Source organism: Falco biarmicus, chromosome 1 (assembly GCF_023638135.1).
Source record: "Falco biarmicus isolate bFalBia1 chromosome 1, bFalBia1.pri, whole genome shotgun sequence".
Taxonomy (NCBI): domain Eukaryota; kingdom Metazoa; phylum Chordata; class Aves; order Falconiformes; family Falconidae; genus Falco; species Falco biarmicus.
The window spans coordinates 36,950,752-36,966,740 of record NC_079288.1 but is presented as its reverse complement, the minus strand read 5'-3'; the positions used below and the strand labels follow the sequence as shown (position 1 = coordinate 36,966,740).

The following is a 15,989-nucleotide window of genomic DNA, read 5'->3' as shown; positions in this document are numbered from 1 at the left end:
TGTAATACAAGGGGTCTAAAACTCATTCCTCTGTGTTCTGGTGCTTTTTTAGCAAAGTTGCTTTAAATATTGCAATGTATTTTTGGTGATGCTAAATATCAATAGATTCTTAGGCAGTACAGATGCATGTAACAGAGGAAAGATAATGCAAGTAATTTTTAATCAAATGTTTTGTCCCAGAATCTCTTAATTTCACTTGTGAAGATTCATGATGACATGAAAATGCTGCTTAGGTCAACAAGTGAATCTGGAATATCCTGTAGACTTTCATATCTGGGGTGGTCTTCTGAAACCTGTGTGCAAGAACACCACAACAAGATATGCAGAGATGTTTTTGCTGACTCATACCAGCAGGTGGATCTCGGCCATTAAATACTTGGATCATTATTTTTATGTTAGAGGGAACTGGGAGGCGAGATGAAAGAGTTCCTTTGAGTTGTGCTGTTAAAAACCTGAAGCTTGAGAGAGAATGAGTAAAATTAACAGCAAATCAGAATCTTCAAAACCCAATAATTAGATATTTGGTATTTTCAGGGCAAGACTGTAGGTTCAACCTACAGGTACTTGAATGGAAGAGAATGGTGGGTTAGTGGTTTGGGTTTATTCTTTGTTTGGAGTGTTTGTTTTTTCTTTTGTGTTTTTTTGGTTTTTTTTTTTTTTTTTTAACTAAGCCTGTGTTCTGGTTGTTACTTGATGAAGACCCATATGAATGGACACCACTTGAAACAAATCAGGATCTATATTTTTTTGAAAGGCCCACTCATTTGTGTGTGGCTACCTTGATGTGATTTGCTTCAGGTATATGCTCTGAGCTTCGCCTATCTGTTAATAGGCACTTACGTACATCTTGATAGTTTTAAAATGATGACCAGTGCATATGCAAGAGGTATTGTTCTGTGTCACCTTGAATGATGTGGTCTGTTTCTTCAGACCTGATCATGAGATATAGTCAAAGATAGTCTTGCAAACATGAAGAAACAAGAAAAACTGAAATATTACTAATGATCTCTTCTTCTTTCTTTTCTCCCTCCCTGTTCTCCTCCCTTCCCAAACACTCATTTTCACAATGGCAACTGTAGTCATACCTGTAATTCCATGGTCAAGTGTTTGCTGATATAAAAGCTGAGTATTTTAGGAAGTCTTAACAAATCATGATTTCTGAGCAGAACATGTATTCCTTCAAACCATTCTGCCTTTTTAATTCACAAATGTATCTGTATGAAACAAATATTTGAGTTCATGTATGCTGACTTGTTATAAGGCTCTCATTCTTTCCAGCAAGAAAATAAGGTCATCTGCAGAGAGACTAACTGGAAAGAGTAGGTCCCCTGTCAGCCTTACAAGCTGGAGAATCAATTTGGGGATTAAACACCAAAGAGCCATTCTGCCATGCTCTCTGTAACAGATAGTAAAGCAATCTGTTAAAGGCCCAGCTGCTTTAAATATCTGCATAAGCTCTCCACGTTGCTAGAGAATCATGGGCTGACATTAGGGTCAGTGTTCATGCAATCACTTGTCTAACTAAAGACAGCTGGTTGTCTGGAAGAAGTGATGACAAACCCAATTTTGTCATGAGACAGTTACTCTTTTGAATATGGGGGTAGTCAGGCATATTGCAAGATATTAAAATGGAAAGAAGGATAGACTCCTCCACTGTCAGCCCTTCATAATCTTTCCTAGCTCTGGATGTGCATGTTTTCTACTTGTTCTCAGCTTCATAAAAAATACTTTGGTTTTTTGTTTTGTGGGGTTTTTTTTGTTTGGAGTAATTTTATAACATGTATTCTTGCAGGACTTAGTAAATGCTAAATAAACACAATTAAATTCTTTATTTCCAGAGAAGATACAAGAAGCAATCTCACAAGCTAGTCTCAGTTTGAATACCCCATCGCATTGAGATAGTCAATTCAAATGTTCTTTTCTTCTCCCACCTTCCCCATCCAGATGCCCTATCTTGTAGCGTCCTGCATGGGGAATCATTATTTCTGACCATATAGGCAAATATCTTCTATGGGCAATGGATTTTTAGACAATTTTTTAAAGTTAATATTTGATTTTAGGCTGTCTCCCATACAGAGCAATATGATCCTTCTTAACTCTGTCAAGAGAAATGACTGATGGCTAGAAACCACAGTATGCTACCCCTCTGCTTCTCCTTCTTTCCTTTTACCCAAGCTGTGCAGATCTGTGGTAATTGTCATGTTATCAGCCTGAGAATTTGTGTCTTGAGGGAGCATCTGGGCATTTAGTAGAGACATCAACTCAAAGGCACATTTCTGTTTCAGAAATTAGAAATGTAAGTAATTTTTTTCATTTGTATGTAGATGTATGTGCGTGTTTCTGCAGTAAAGCCACTTTCAAAAAGTCAATATTTTGACTTTATCAGGTATTGACTTGAGAATGGCAAGACTCAAACCAGAACACCATGGATATGTTATTTTATTTAGCTCTTACTGTTTTGTTTTGTACTTTATTTTTCTTCCACATATTTTTAAATGCAGCTCTTGCCTACAATCAGTATTCTGGGATCTGCTGCTCCAGGTATTTCCCCTGCTGACTTTAAAGCGTAATCCCTTTTCATTCCGTTCCACCACAACTACAGGAATATCAAGCTCAAGTAGAAGAAATGAGGTTGATGATGAATCAATTAGAAGAGGATCTTATTTCAGCTCGCAGGCGTAGTGATCTTTATGAATCGGAGTTGAGAGAGTCCCGACTGGCAGCTGAAGAATTCAAACGTAAAGCTACTGAATGTCACAACAAATTGCAAAAGGTAGTTTAGGCTTCATGGGAGAGGAGGCTGATGCTTGCTTGAATTTCTAGTGCTGTTTCACATGCACACACACGCACATTGTGTGTGTCTCCTCTAAAGACTAGCATGGTTTGTCCAACTAAAAACATCTTTCAATTGTACACTCAATGTAATTTATACTTTGTGTAACTGCTTGTGTTTAAATTGCATAAGGTGATGACTGGATAGAAGACCAGTGTACTACAACTTTTCCTGAGACTTTTATATATTTTATATTTAAGTTACAGGTTAAAGATCAAGGAAAAAATGAAGCAGGAGAGCTGTATTCCAAATTGGAGAAGGTATGCTACTTCAGCATCCTGGAGTTTGCTTCCTGGGTCTTTCATGTTATGCACAGAAACCAAGAGTGTCTTTGGCTAGTCAGTGGCATTCACAGCCTCACATCCTTCTCTATTTTATTTTATTTTTCTTTTCATCTTTTCTTGATGTGATTCACTGTTCTTCCTGATTTGATATAAAGCTATGTCTGGATATCCTGCTCTTAACGGCTTGTGTTCAGAAGCTAGGCAAGGATAGGCCGTTATGTGTGAGTTTGGAGTTAGGTTAGGAAGTGATACATAAGGGTTTTCTTTATGGATAAAGAACAGCAAATGAAAAGTAAAAAGAATTTTGAGTATTCTCACACTGAACAATCTACCCAGTGACCAAAATGTGAAATCAACCAGAAATTAGTAAAATGGGAGTAGATTTGCCAAGGAGCATTTTGGTGTGTGGCATTTATAGGGAGATTTCTGTGAAGTGAATTAAAATGAATACGGTATCATAAGTAGAGAGCATTTTTTTTTCTTTTTGGTTTTACACCATTTTTTCCCCCCATCTTTTTATTTAACTGTAGATCAATACAGAGCAACAGGCAAAAATCCAGGAGCTGCAGGAAAAGCTGACAAAGGTAATGTCTGGGTGGTGAAAGTGAATTTTCCACACGGTTTTCCAATGAAACCTTAATGCAGAGGAGGGGTGTGCTTTGTTTTGTCCTCAAAAATAGAATTAGTCATAGCATGGGGGATGATAAGGAAAAGGGGGTGGGAACTGGTATCTGAAATCATTGGTGTTCTCAATATGCTTTCAGCTCTTGAGACATGTCAACAGTGTTTATTTTTACAAATGAAGCTGAGTCAGATCTGGAGTAGTGTAGAGAAATTCTGATTTAAAAGGCCAGTTTGGGTGTGCCGTATATAATGCACTAGGCCCTTGCTTCTGAAGACAGGGTTCAGATGTTTTTAACTTACTAGTAAAACACATGTTGGCCTTGCTTTAGTTTCCTGGTATGTAAGCTGGAGGAAGTACTAATATCTCATGTTTGCAGTTGTGGTCAGTCTGTCACTTAAGAAGGCACTGTACGAAGAGTAAGGGAACTTCTCTTGCTGGGATCTTTCAGCAGAAAAGAAAGGGGTTGTCGTAATAGTCCACTGAGAGAGCTTTTCAAGCTTGGCATCTCCTGAGAGAGAGCTTTTTCAAGGGTTAGTGATCTAAAATATGAATAGGAGGCCAAAAGTGTGTAGAAATAGTACTTCTCATATCTGAAACCAGTCATGTTTTAATGCCCCCTCCCCTTTTCTCCTTTCATTAATTACAAGGAATTACCTATAGGCCAATGAGTTATTCTTCCAGTGTTTTAGTAAGAGTGTTTTGTGAGTTCTTTCCAAGAACTTGAGCTGAATTTGCGGGTAGACGTTACTTCTAGTACATAGAGACAACTAGAAACTTGCAGTGCAGCAAGTAAAGCATGTAGATCTCCTGCATTTTCATTTTTTTATGAAACAAAAAGGAATTATGTAACAGAAGTTAGAATTTGGGTTCCTGTACGTGTTTGTAGGTTGTCTTAATTTTAGATGGCTAGGCCAAAGTTCTGTAACAATCAGAATGTTGACCATCTCGAGGTTATGAACTTTTCACATACCAAGTTTGTCTGTGTGTGTTTTTCCTATAATACCTTTTCTTTTTTTTTTTTTTTTTTCTTTTTCTTCGGACCTTTAGGCTGTGAAAGCTAGCTCAGAGGCAACTGAACTTCTTCAGAATATCCGTCAAGCAAAGGAGCGAGCTGAGAAGGAGTTAGAGAAGCTGCAGAATCGGGAAGATTCTAATGAAAGCATAAAAAAGAAATTGCTTGAAGCGGAGGTGAGTGGAGAATGTCTATCCAGAGGAAATTAGTTACTGGCATGTGTCTCAGTTTAGGCACCCTCATGTGGATGACTGTGCACAGCCTGTATTCCTGTAGTAACTATTTACAGGAAAGTGATGTGGACACTAATCCATTAAATAGCATGTATTTCTTTGAAGAAAACTGAGAGGCTTCTTATTTTCAGTGAGGACTCAATAAGGACGTATGGTTACCATAAGGGATTTGAGGCATGATGGTGATTTCAAATATAAAAGACTACCATATATTGACTGCTTCAGATGATTTTTTTCCAAAAGCTACTCATTGCTTTGTGATAATGCAGAGTTGGTTAGCCTAAATGGCAGTTAATAATTGCTCTACAGGAACGGCGCCATTCTCTGGAGAATCAAGTAAAGAGATTAGAGACTGTGGAACGAAGAGAAAACCGTCTAAAGGAAGATATTCAAACTAAATCTCAACAGATTCAACAGATGGCAGAAAAAATTCTGGTGAGTAGAGGTGAAAATGAAAGATAAAGGGTAGGAGTTTGTTAGAAAAGCCAGGAAAGGAACGGAAGACATAGAATTGCATTGAGTAAGGTGGAAATTGTTGAATAAAGGGCATTGTTTCTTGTACCAGTCATACTAGAGAATGCCTAAGTGCTCAAATTCTATTTGAAGCTTTAGTTACAAAGTCACTCCTATACCTTTAGTCTTAATACTGCTTTGAAATTCTAGTTGTCTCGGTGGGAGCACTTTTAAGTCAAGTTAGTAATATTTAAATGAATTACCTAATGATTGTTTCAGAAGCGAAACATTCTCAGGACAGGATACTGCAACAATAGAAACATTGATATCTAGTTTTTAAACTAAATTGCAAAGGAATTTAGAGGTCAGATCTACTTGAAATGCTTACATTTTGAAGCAGAGAGAAATTAGTTATCTAAACTGTCTGTCTGGGGGAAAAAAAAAGGTGATATTTGTCAGGAATCCATTTTTACCCACATATCTTCTCTGATGGCAATTTCTTGTTTCTCTCCTTGTTAAACCTATTAAATCTTTATAGCAAGTTGGTATGTCAGTCTACAGTGAACCAAGCAGAGGGTGTTTCTAATACTTTTACTTCCCTGGGACACAAGCATGGTTTCATAGCGAAATAATTATATTAATTTTGTGTTTCTCATGAGTTCTCTTTCTATGTTGCCAATATGAAAAGGAAAGACTACATTTAATTGGTAGCAATCTTGAGCATAGACACACCTGAGGAAGGCCAAAGGCCAAATGAAAATGTATAAATAATGGTATTTCGAGTCAACAGATAACCCATACTTGTTCTGGGTAATAGCTGCATAAGTGGACTTCAGCATTAGAATGTCAGAGCACTCTCAAGAAAAGTAGAATCAGCTCTTTAGCAGTGCTGATTTTTTCAAATTGTTTTGATAACATGAGTGCATGGTAAGCGGGAAGCTGTGGTTTTGCTGTGCAGAAAGCCAACTTTCTGTTTAGAAATAGTGTAAAACTTTGAATTGTTTCATAAGCCCTTGTGTATATTTGGGGATTGTTCCTTGGTTTTGATTACATTCTCTGTGGAAGAAAAACTGGAAGAGAATGCAGAAATATCAACTAATTGTTTTACATCATGGGATGTGTTTAGCTCTTCTTATAGATAGTTTCCATGGAGTTCTGACAGAAATTTGGAGACACACAATAGTATTTTTATAAAAAAGTCAGTTGTTGAAGAAATAATCCTACAAAGTCTTTCCTAGTGCTCCATCTGGGAGCACAAGGTAATAGTACTCTTTTTTTTTTCTCCACTTCTACCCTGTTCATTCCCTCATGACTTTTGACTTTTCCTGGTTTAGAAAGGTAGGAAGGGAGCTGAAGGTATAGAATTGCATAGAATAAGGTGGAAATTGTTGAATAAAGGCATTGGTTTCATGTATACTCAATTAGCAGTTCCTGAGAAATACCTGTTGATCTGCCTGTAGAGACTTGATTAAGAAGTAAGAAAACAAGTTAGAGAAGTTATTACTGCTTGAAAGTGTAGATCATTGTTAATAGCATCATAGCAAAGTTAGCACTACACAGAGAATAGTGAGTGAGAACTGGAATGGTAAGAGGTTACCTTGAGTTAGCACTACACAGAGAATAGTGAGTGAGAACTGGAATGGTAAGAGGTTACCTTTTTAAGCCCACACTGGCTGTTAAGTGCCACTGCAGAAACTGATGAAGCTTCTGCTACAGTATGAGCAGTCTGCTGGTAGCTTTGAAACTGCTGCTGCTCCGGTTGTCTGATTCTTTGCCAGGACCTGAAACGTGTGGGCTTCTGGGGGAGGTTAGTTGTCCCTCTTGTTGCTGGGAGACATATTTCAATTGCAAAAAGCAGCAATCTCCATTCCTTGCAGAAGTGTTGGGTACTAGGCACTGCAGATGACCTACTTTTGGTGAACCTCCTCTTTGATTCTCACTTCTGGAAAGAGAGGTCTGTTGCAATTACTGGAGCAAAAAAGTCTTTGTATGTTTTCAAGATGAGGAAGATCAGCAAAGAGAATATGAAAAGAGCTAAAGTAGAAATATCAGGAAATTTTCAGTGATGAAGGCAGACAGAAGACCTGGATGCATCCCAGAACCTGAACTTGTCTCTGCAAGAGTCAATCCAGTGGTAGTGCATGACAGACCTGGTTCTGCCTTTTGTTCTAAGGAAATTGTTGGAATGGCAAATATGACAATGAATGAGCATAAAGTTCTAAGTTAAACTCTTGCGAGTTGCCTTGTTGAAAGGGGATTATAGATATAGTCAGACAGCAGAATGGTTCAAACTATCTGATGTGAAGTACAGAGATTAAAAATATTCTGCTATGTTCTACCACGTATATTGCATCCTGCACTTTTCAATTTCCAACCAATTTCTAAATATTTATTCTGACAACATCCGTCTGCAGAATATAGCCAAGTAAATACTATTCCCACTCTTTGAATGTAGTATGAAAAGCAGAGACAGCAGTGCCCCATTATTGAGGCTTTCTGTGAGAAAACAAGTGAAAGACCTTGTTAAAAATAGATCTGAACTTCCTGTGATGCCACTGCAGCTATGAAGTGTTTGTAACTGCTTGTTTTCACAAAACCTCCTTGGCCCATCTTTGGGAATACGGTACTGGGAAATGGAGATTCATACTGTGGAAGTAGAAATCTTTGTCTTTAGCAGTATATCTGCTTTACGGTAGATGCATCACCAGCGATATGCAAAGCTTAAGACTGATAATGTGCAGCTCTTATAATTCTTTTCACTATGACAGCCCTGGTCTTGGGATTTTTATAATGTGAAGCCTTAAAAAAGAGAATGAATGAATGTTTGATACCTGTGTAACACATACACACAGCACTTACTACTTTGTGTCTGAATATGAATCTCTGCTGCTTTTAGGAGCTGGAAGAAAAGCACCGTGAGGCTCAGATTGCAGCACAACATCTGGAGTTGCAGCTGAAGCAGAAGGAACAATTCTATGAGGAAAAACTCAAAGTAAAAATATCTTCTTATCATCTTCCTACAAGCTTTTGTGGGTAGAATGAGTTCAGGGTAAAACAGTTGCCTTTAGGCTGTGATTGCTTTGTCTTACGAGTTGCCTTTTTGCTTACCACTACTGAAATATTCAGAGAGCTTGTGGAATCTGAATAAGTTTTTCTTCTAGTCCATGCCATTGTACTTTATCTGTCTTTAGCACTGCATTTAAACAGGTGGCATTTGAAGTCAGACCTTAGGGAGGCAGTTGTTTATTGTAATTTGACTATTGCTGACTAAATAATACTTCATGCTATTGGATCTCACATCCTGAGAAAGCTCTCGGCTCCTACTGATGATTTTCTATGACTATTCACACAGCCTACCTGCAAGTTTTAAATTCAGCAAATACTGGAGCGTTTCTGAAATTCCATCTTTTTGGAGCTGTAACATCTGCCAAGAAGCCACAGAAACCGCCCACTTTGTTTTTGTCTTTTCCAGGGTAGCATAAGACTAACAAATGGTTAGAAATAGAATCAGACACCATCTAAAATTAGGAAAAATAAATTGGGAAATAAGAGTATGTGCACTGCCTAAGGATTTTTCTAAAGAACCTGCAGTATGTCAGTCAGTAAATGCATTTTGTCAGAATCTTTGTTTCCACTAAGCATAATCTGTTTTCGGCAATTTTAATCTAGTACATTTACCTAGGACTTTAATTCTACATTTCAGCTTAAATGTGAGAGGATGTAGTATTTAAGAGGAGAAAAGAAATTTCTGTGGGAGAAATATGAAGGGAAAAAAAAGAGAAGAAAGAAGGTTTCCCAGCAGACCAAAGCATGTGGTAATCAGTAATGAAAGGAAAGTGATAGAAAGCAGGAAGATCAGAGGTAGATGTTGGGAAAGGAGAAGTGATGACATAAAAACTGGAAAAGAGGATAGCGATTAGAAAAAGAGAGCCAGTGTATTACAGGGACATATGATATAGGGTTTAGTAGGAGGAATCAGGAAGCTGGGTGAAAGAGGACATGGGATTTTTGTAACTGGAACTATAAAACATATCCTGTGGTGTCCGGGCTTTGTGCTTCTGAAATCTTGTCTTGAAGGAAACGACCTTCAGTTTAACAACTGATTTAAATCTCTGAACATACATACATACGTAGCATGTGTTTTTACAAAAAGGTAACAGTTAGTTACTTCAGTCCTGTTCCTAATGAAAGGTGTTCGTGCCACAAAAAGAAGTCTTTTACTTAGCCGTTTTATTTGATGTCTCCAATGTGAAGAATTTATGGAGTCTCAGTTGCCTTCACATGCATACTTATGGAACTTACAAAATACTTCTGAGCCATATTGGTAGGGCAGCCAAAGGATGTGCACTTCCTTACTTCCTCTACTATGCTATTGGGGTATAGAGTTTTTCTGTTGTCTGTTGCATTAGTATGGAATATTTCCTGAACACAGTTTATATGAATTAAAATAATAATTAAAATGATCTACAGTATCTTCACGTCTTCATAAAATTCCATCATTAAATTCAGTTTCAGAGATAACTGAGGGAGTGCTCTTTTTTGGAATTTGCTCTTCCGTGGATGTCATGCAATTGCATCTTGGCTTTAATTTTGCTTGAGATATGATCAGTTGCTTGAAAAAAAATTTCTATCTTGATAATTTTCTTTCTGCTTGCCCTTTGCCCAGTGAAACAGATATAATTTAGACAAAAGAAATGTCTTCATTTAGGTGTTGGAAAATCAGATGAAGAAAGATCTTGCAGATAAGGAAGCACTTGAGAATATGCTTAGAAGACATGAAGAAGAAGCACGTGAGAAATGTAAAGTCCTGGCAGAACAGAAGGCGGTATGTATAGTTGAACTGGAAATTGAAGCATTTTAAAAGTAGCTTTCTGAGACTGATTTCAAGCATGATAATCTTGGTTTTGAGGTTTTGTAATGCTGCTGAGCTGTTTTGAAGGAAATCCACTGATTAATACTAATTTTAAAAGACCCTTTTATTTAGTTCAAGGTACCTTTGAGAATATTTCCTTAAAAGTAGCTACGTACCTTGCTGTGTACCCATCATTTTGTGCATTGATAATATAATGCTTGCTTTCCCTAATAGTAAAGCAGTAAAAAGCCGTTCTAATAGTTCCAGTAATTGCATCTGCAATGTTCTTTTGGCCATTTGATCAGTTTCTTTTTACTTTTTTTGTTTCTGGAAAAAGTTCAGACTTTTTTAAACATTGTTTTTATAATCGTTTCTATTGTGTGGTCTCAAAGGCACTTTTCTCTGTTTCAGATGATCAATGCAATGGATTCTAAGATTAGATCACTGGAGCAGAGAATAGTGGAATTGTCTGAGGCCAATAAACTGGCAGCAAATAGCAGCCTTTTTACCCAGAGGAACATGTAAGTATAGCAACTGCTATCATACTGGTCACTACTGAACAGTTCTCAGTAAGATCTGTTCTCTTAATGTAAAAGTGGTTCTTTTTTGAATGCCTGCTGTGCTCCCTGCTTGTTTTTCAGTGATACAGAAATAGGCTTGTTCTTCAAATAGTTGTGGTTCACTGCCTGATTTGTACTTCCTCAAACATGACTAGGAAAATTGGTTTGTGTTACAGTGTTTACTTCAGAGTTTTTCTTGAGGCTGGTGCTTTTGTGCAGGTTAAATGAATAGTAATAATTTTAATTTCTAAATTATCTCTGGAGAAGCCTGTATTCCTTTTTTGAACATACATATTGGTAATAGATTTGTATTTTCCTTGGTTCCTGTGACAGTTACATAACGTTGAAACTGAAAACATTAAACACCTTTCTTTCACAAACATTCCATCCTGTTCTGATGGGTAAGAAGGCAAGTAAGAAAACTAGATTATTTTTTTTTTTAAGTCAAGAGTTTTTCTGCATGTTTTTTGTTTTTGAACTGCTGATTGCAAGAATGAGGTATTTTGTTACTGAAATGGGCAGAAGTAATGTAAACTAGGAGATACCCCAGCTTCAGCATGCCGCTTCAATTAACTTTGTTTTCTTCCTAACCCAGATAGCAAGAAGGCAGTAGAGATATATGCTAACCCAGCATATATCTCTGTTGCCTTCTTGTCCTCAGCCTTTCTTTATTTCTCATCAATGACTGGTGTAATAGGCAGTTCAGTGTTTTTGGGATATACTACTGGTCAAGATCTAATGTCATCTTGAATCACTATGTAATCAGCAGTTGTTCTTGTGGTGAATCCTTATTTATTAAACACAGAGGAAATATTCTGTGTCAGATCTTTTTGTCTGCCCAAACTTTATTTTGCTTTGGATTTTAGCTGAGATTCCTTTGTCCTTATAATGATGTTTTTCCTTCATAAATTACTTAAAGGCATTCTACTTGAAGTATAGGAAAGAGCACAGGTTGTTTGATATATCCTTCAAGGTAGTGCTAAAGTAGTATATGCTCTTACTGATTTAAGAGATGCGTCAACTTTGGCTGCCTGCAAAAAGGTTTTCAGTATCCGTCAACTGTTGTAAGAATGTCATGTTTGTGGGAAGCGCTTGGATAGATTCACCTATAATATTAAACAGAATCAAGCAAGGATGAATTTTGGCAAAGAGTTGCTTTGGTTTTATTCCTTTTCAGTGGTGATTATGCTTCCAGATATGTAATGGCTCCAGTTTTTGCTGGATTTCAAATATCTGGCAAGTTATTTTAGCCTAAGCAGCCAAAAATATTCACAAAAATAAGTGAGAAATTTAATTGTGTTGCTTTATGCTCCAGATGACCTCCAGTTAATCACCCAGGAGGTTTGTTGAGGCAGCAAAAATCATAACTTACCTTCAGTCTGAAATAAAACAGAAGTATTGCCTCAGCGTGTACCTGGGAAGCATATGCAAGGTCTAGCGTCACAGTCATTGGTTCTGAACTGAGTGTAAGAACTTAGCTGAGCTAAATGCGTCCTCTGAGAGCAGGGTGCTTGACTGGACATCCATAGGAAACAAGGAAAAAAAAATCTTAGAGTAGATTATTGAGAGTTATATTGTCAAGTAATGTAATTTTGCAGGATTGGTAGAAGGTAGTACAGAATTAACAAAATTTTAAGAGAAACTTGCTTCATTATGCATGTAGCTAGTTAATTTGTGCTTATTTTGTGAATTGTGGTGATGAAAATGTACAAATCTGTTGTTGGACTGTATTTTGAATCCACAAAAGCTACAGCTAATCTGAGCATATTTGAAGACGAGAACTAGTGATTAAAGCCTTGGGAGGAGAGAACAACTCTGCTAGCTTTTGTTCCATCAGTATCTCAGGAAACCAGTGAATATCGGGTTCCTGAGAAGATAGCCCAGTAAACAGTAGGAAGTGAAATAAAACCATTTGACAGTTCTGGCTGGCAATAATCTGTAGAGGTTTTTTTTTAAAAAAAAAAAAAAAAAAAAGAAAAGGAAAGGTGAAAAGGGTGCAATGTAGAGAAATGTGACTCAGAAGACTTAAGTTCTATTTTTAGTTTTGTTAAGTCTTCCTATTTCATCTTGAGCAACCCACATAATTTCTTTGGGATAGGATTAATAACAGCTTATCTCACAGAGAACTTCTTAAAATATTAATTCATTATTATATGTAGAGCTTTGTGAGACTTCTAAGTAGAAAGCACACTATAAGGCAGAAGTTTCCAATGCATGATAAAATGTTTCCAGGAATTGTAAATAATGTAAAAAGACCATTTTTTTCTTTTTCTTCTTATTTTCTTTTTTTTTTTTTTAATAAAGCTATTCATTTCAAATTATTATGGTAATAATTAATTGTTGCCAGCTCTCAAAATTCTTATGAGCACAAGTTATTATTTTTGTTCACTTTGTAGATTAGGACTTTGATCAGAGACAACAAAGCTTCACTTCAATGTAGGTCAAGTTCTAAGTCCATTACAATTTAAAAAACCAAACCCAACAAAACAACCCACAACACACTACCCCCTCAAACGCTAAATCATAGGGTTTCTCTTTTCTCATTGAAATACATTGTGTGAAGGCAACTATTCTTAGCATTTATTTTTACTGTATAGAAAAACATGTATCAAGGAACTGGTGAAATGAGAAGAATGAACTGCAGCTTAAATATTGTTATAGATTACTGTGTTCAAGGTTAATTTTTCTGTACAACTTGCAAACATGGAGTTTTAGTGTTCTGGGCATTTGTTGATGATTACACTAGTACATGGATCTTTTGCAGACAGAAATAAAGAGCTGACTTTTTTTTCTGGGTGTAGAATTTGAGCTATGAACTTAACTATTCTACTTAACAGGAAACTTGCATGCCTTTTCACTGGGGTGAATAAGGAAGATGTGTGTTAAGGACATTTTGGATTTGTCAGTTGTGCTTTTCTCCTATCAGGAAAGCCCAAGAGGAGATGATTTCAGAGCTCAGGCAACAGAAGTTCTACTTGGAAACACAAGCTGGAAAGTTAGAGGCCCAGAATCGAAAATTAGAAGAACAATTGGAAAAGATGAGTCACCAAGATCACACCGACAAGAACCGCCTGCTGGAGTTAGAGACTAGGCTGCGAGAGGTGAAAACTTGGGTTTAATCCCTCCAAACAAACTTACTGGGATGTAGCTTATTTTGAGTATTATAGCGAGAGGGAGAACCAAGTTGTTTTAGTGCTGTGTGTTATAAAAAATGGAATTATAAGGTGTATTAATTTAGTTTGGTCTAGTAGTACTTTTTTCCTTAGGAATAAAACCCAAAAAGTTTAAAATTGCCTATTAGAAGGAGATGAAAGTAAGTATTAAGGATTTGTCATTCTTAGACCTAACCGAATGTGAGCTTTTAGATCATCTTGCTTTCTCAGATTATTTGGGTTTTTGTACAATATCCTTATAATATTGTCCAGCTAGAGTGGTTATGGGATAGAGAATAAAAGCTTAGCTATGTACAATGGCCAGCTTAACCATAGCCTTACAGTCTACAGAATAGAAAGCAAAGGACACAAACGAATTGCTGTAAGAAAGCAGGAGACCTGTTGCTTCATGCACATTTTTCAGAAGTTTTCTGGAAAGGAAACCTAACAGTAATATGAAAATATGCATTTTTAAAGGTTTGTGAGCTGTGCTTCATTTTTAGTTTTGTGTGAACTAGTTTGGATCCACTTCAAATCTTCTTTTACCTTCTCCAGTCTCACTCCACTAATTTTCAGCTAAGACTGAAATCTTGCCTTTAGCTAAGAGGGTTGGACGACCAACACATGTCCTTGTTTGACCGGAAGTTGGTTGGGACCAGTGTAAGATTTCTGGCAGGCTTGTCGCGCATCTACAGCACAACAGACAGATTCACTTGGGATAGCAGACAGCCTGAAGAAGGTGCTAAGGTTTGGAATTGATTTTGAGCACTGAGATCTGTTCTGCTGCTTGTTCATTTCTTATCCATTTCTGGAAATGACATGTTTATCCCTGAGTATGCCTCAAGAAAACCTTCAACAGAAGCCATTCAAATAAACCCAGAGCCAGATGATCTGGCTGGTTTCTTTAAAAAGATTCTGAAGGGAAAATCGCAAGTCAGTTGCGAAATGTGTGTAATGTTTACATATACTTAAAGATTAGTATTGATGTTTATGCCTAAAGATTCTCAATTTCAGTGACGAAAGTTCATCACAAACTACTTCAACTTTCATGCTTTTTATATCAACGTTTGGGGTGTGCTATTTGACTCACAGCTGGAACTGTTCTTGTGCCCTTGTTTCACAATTGCCAGGTTGCTTTTAACCTTTATCAAAGCAAACCAGTAGTTTTTAGGTAGTAGGCAAAGCTGTGTCCTTGAATTCTCAGTGACTTAAGCAATCTGTCAAGACGTGATTTTTGGGATAGACATGGCAATGGCATCTTAAAGTGAGGTCTGAAATGAGATTACGTTGCCTATATATTCTTTGTTAGTAACTCATATTCAGGTGGTGCTTTTCCTTTCTTCAGGTTAGTCTAGAGCATGAAGAACAAAAGCTGGAACTCAAAAGGCAGTTGACAGAATTGCAGCTGACGCTCCAGGAGCGGGAATCTCAAATTACCGGGCTGCAGGCTGCACGGACAGCCCTGGAAAATCAGCTCCGCGAAGCCAAAACTGAATTAGAGGAAACAACAGCTGAGGCAGAGGAAGAGATTCAAGCTCTCACGGTGAGCCCTAAAATTTGTACTATGAGCTATATAGCTGCATGTTTCATAAAGAGGTTAAAATGAATTTATACTATTTAATTTTTAATTTTCAGAACAGGATATGAATTTTGCCTTGGGCTGATACAGGCAGGAATGGCTACAATGTTGAATTTTGTCTGTCTTATTATCTTTAACCATACAAATGCTTCCTGCTCGTGGTTCAGTGCTGCTAAAACTGATTGATTGTAAGGGCATTATTGCTTTTGTGATGAGGTGAAAGTTGCATATGAAATTGTTAGGAGTTTTGCTCTGTGATTGATTTATTTAATTAATGTCTCATGAGTTTGAATACAGTTGATGATCATACATGTTTTGATGATTTTTTTTTTTTTTTCTATCAGTTACTTTGCTTTGAGGATACTTATTCAGGAAAAAACCCACCAAATTCCTAGGAAAATACTGT

At 37.0% G+C, this 15,989-nt stretch overlaps 1 protein-coding gene across 9 annotated transcripts in view; it reads left to right on the top strand.

Annotated features, from left to right (window-relative positions):
- The window catches only part of CIT (citron rho-interacting serine/threonine kinase), a 73,748-nt gene that overhangs the window by 26,852 nt on the left and 30,907 nt on the right, over positions 1-15,989 (top strand). For 6 of the 9 annotated variants that reach the window (XM_056328063.1, XM_056328054.1, XM_056328109.1 and 3 more), the window contains exons 14-23: positions 2,603-2,773; positions 3,034-3,093; positions 3,648-3,701; positions 4,790-4,930; positions 5,297-5,422; positions 8,337-8,432; positions 10,149-10,265; positions 10,704-10,813; positions 13,779-13,953; positions 15,350-15,547. In XM_056328063.1, coding sequence (XP_056184038.1) covers positions 2,603-2,773; positions 3,034-3,093; positions 3,648-3,701; positions 4,790-4,930; positions 5,297-5,422; positions 8,337-8,432; positions 10,149-10,265; positions 10,704-10,813; positions 13,779-13,953; positions 15,350-15,547 — 1,248 coding nt within the window. The remainder of the gene's footprint in view (positions 1-2,602; positions 2,774-3,033; positions 3,094-3,647; positions 3,702-4,789; positions 4,931-5,296; positions 5,423-8,336; positions 8,433-10,148; positions 10,266-10,703; positions 10,814-13,778; positions 13,954-15,349; positions 15,548-15,989) is intronic. The other 3 variants (XM_056328118.1, XM_056328088.1, XM_056328072.1) reach the window with 1 other exon arrangement.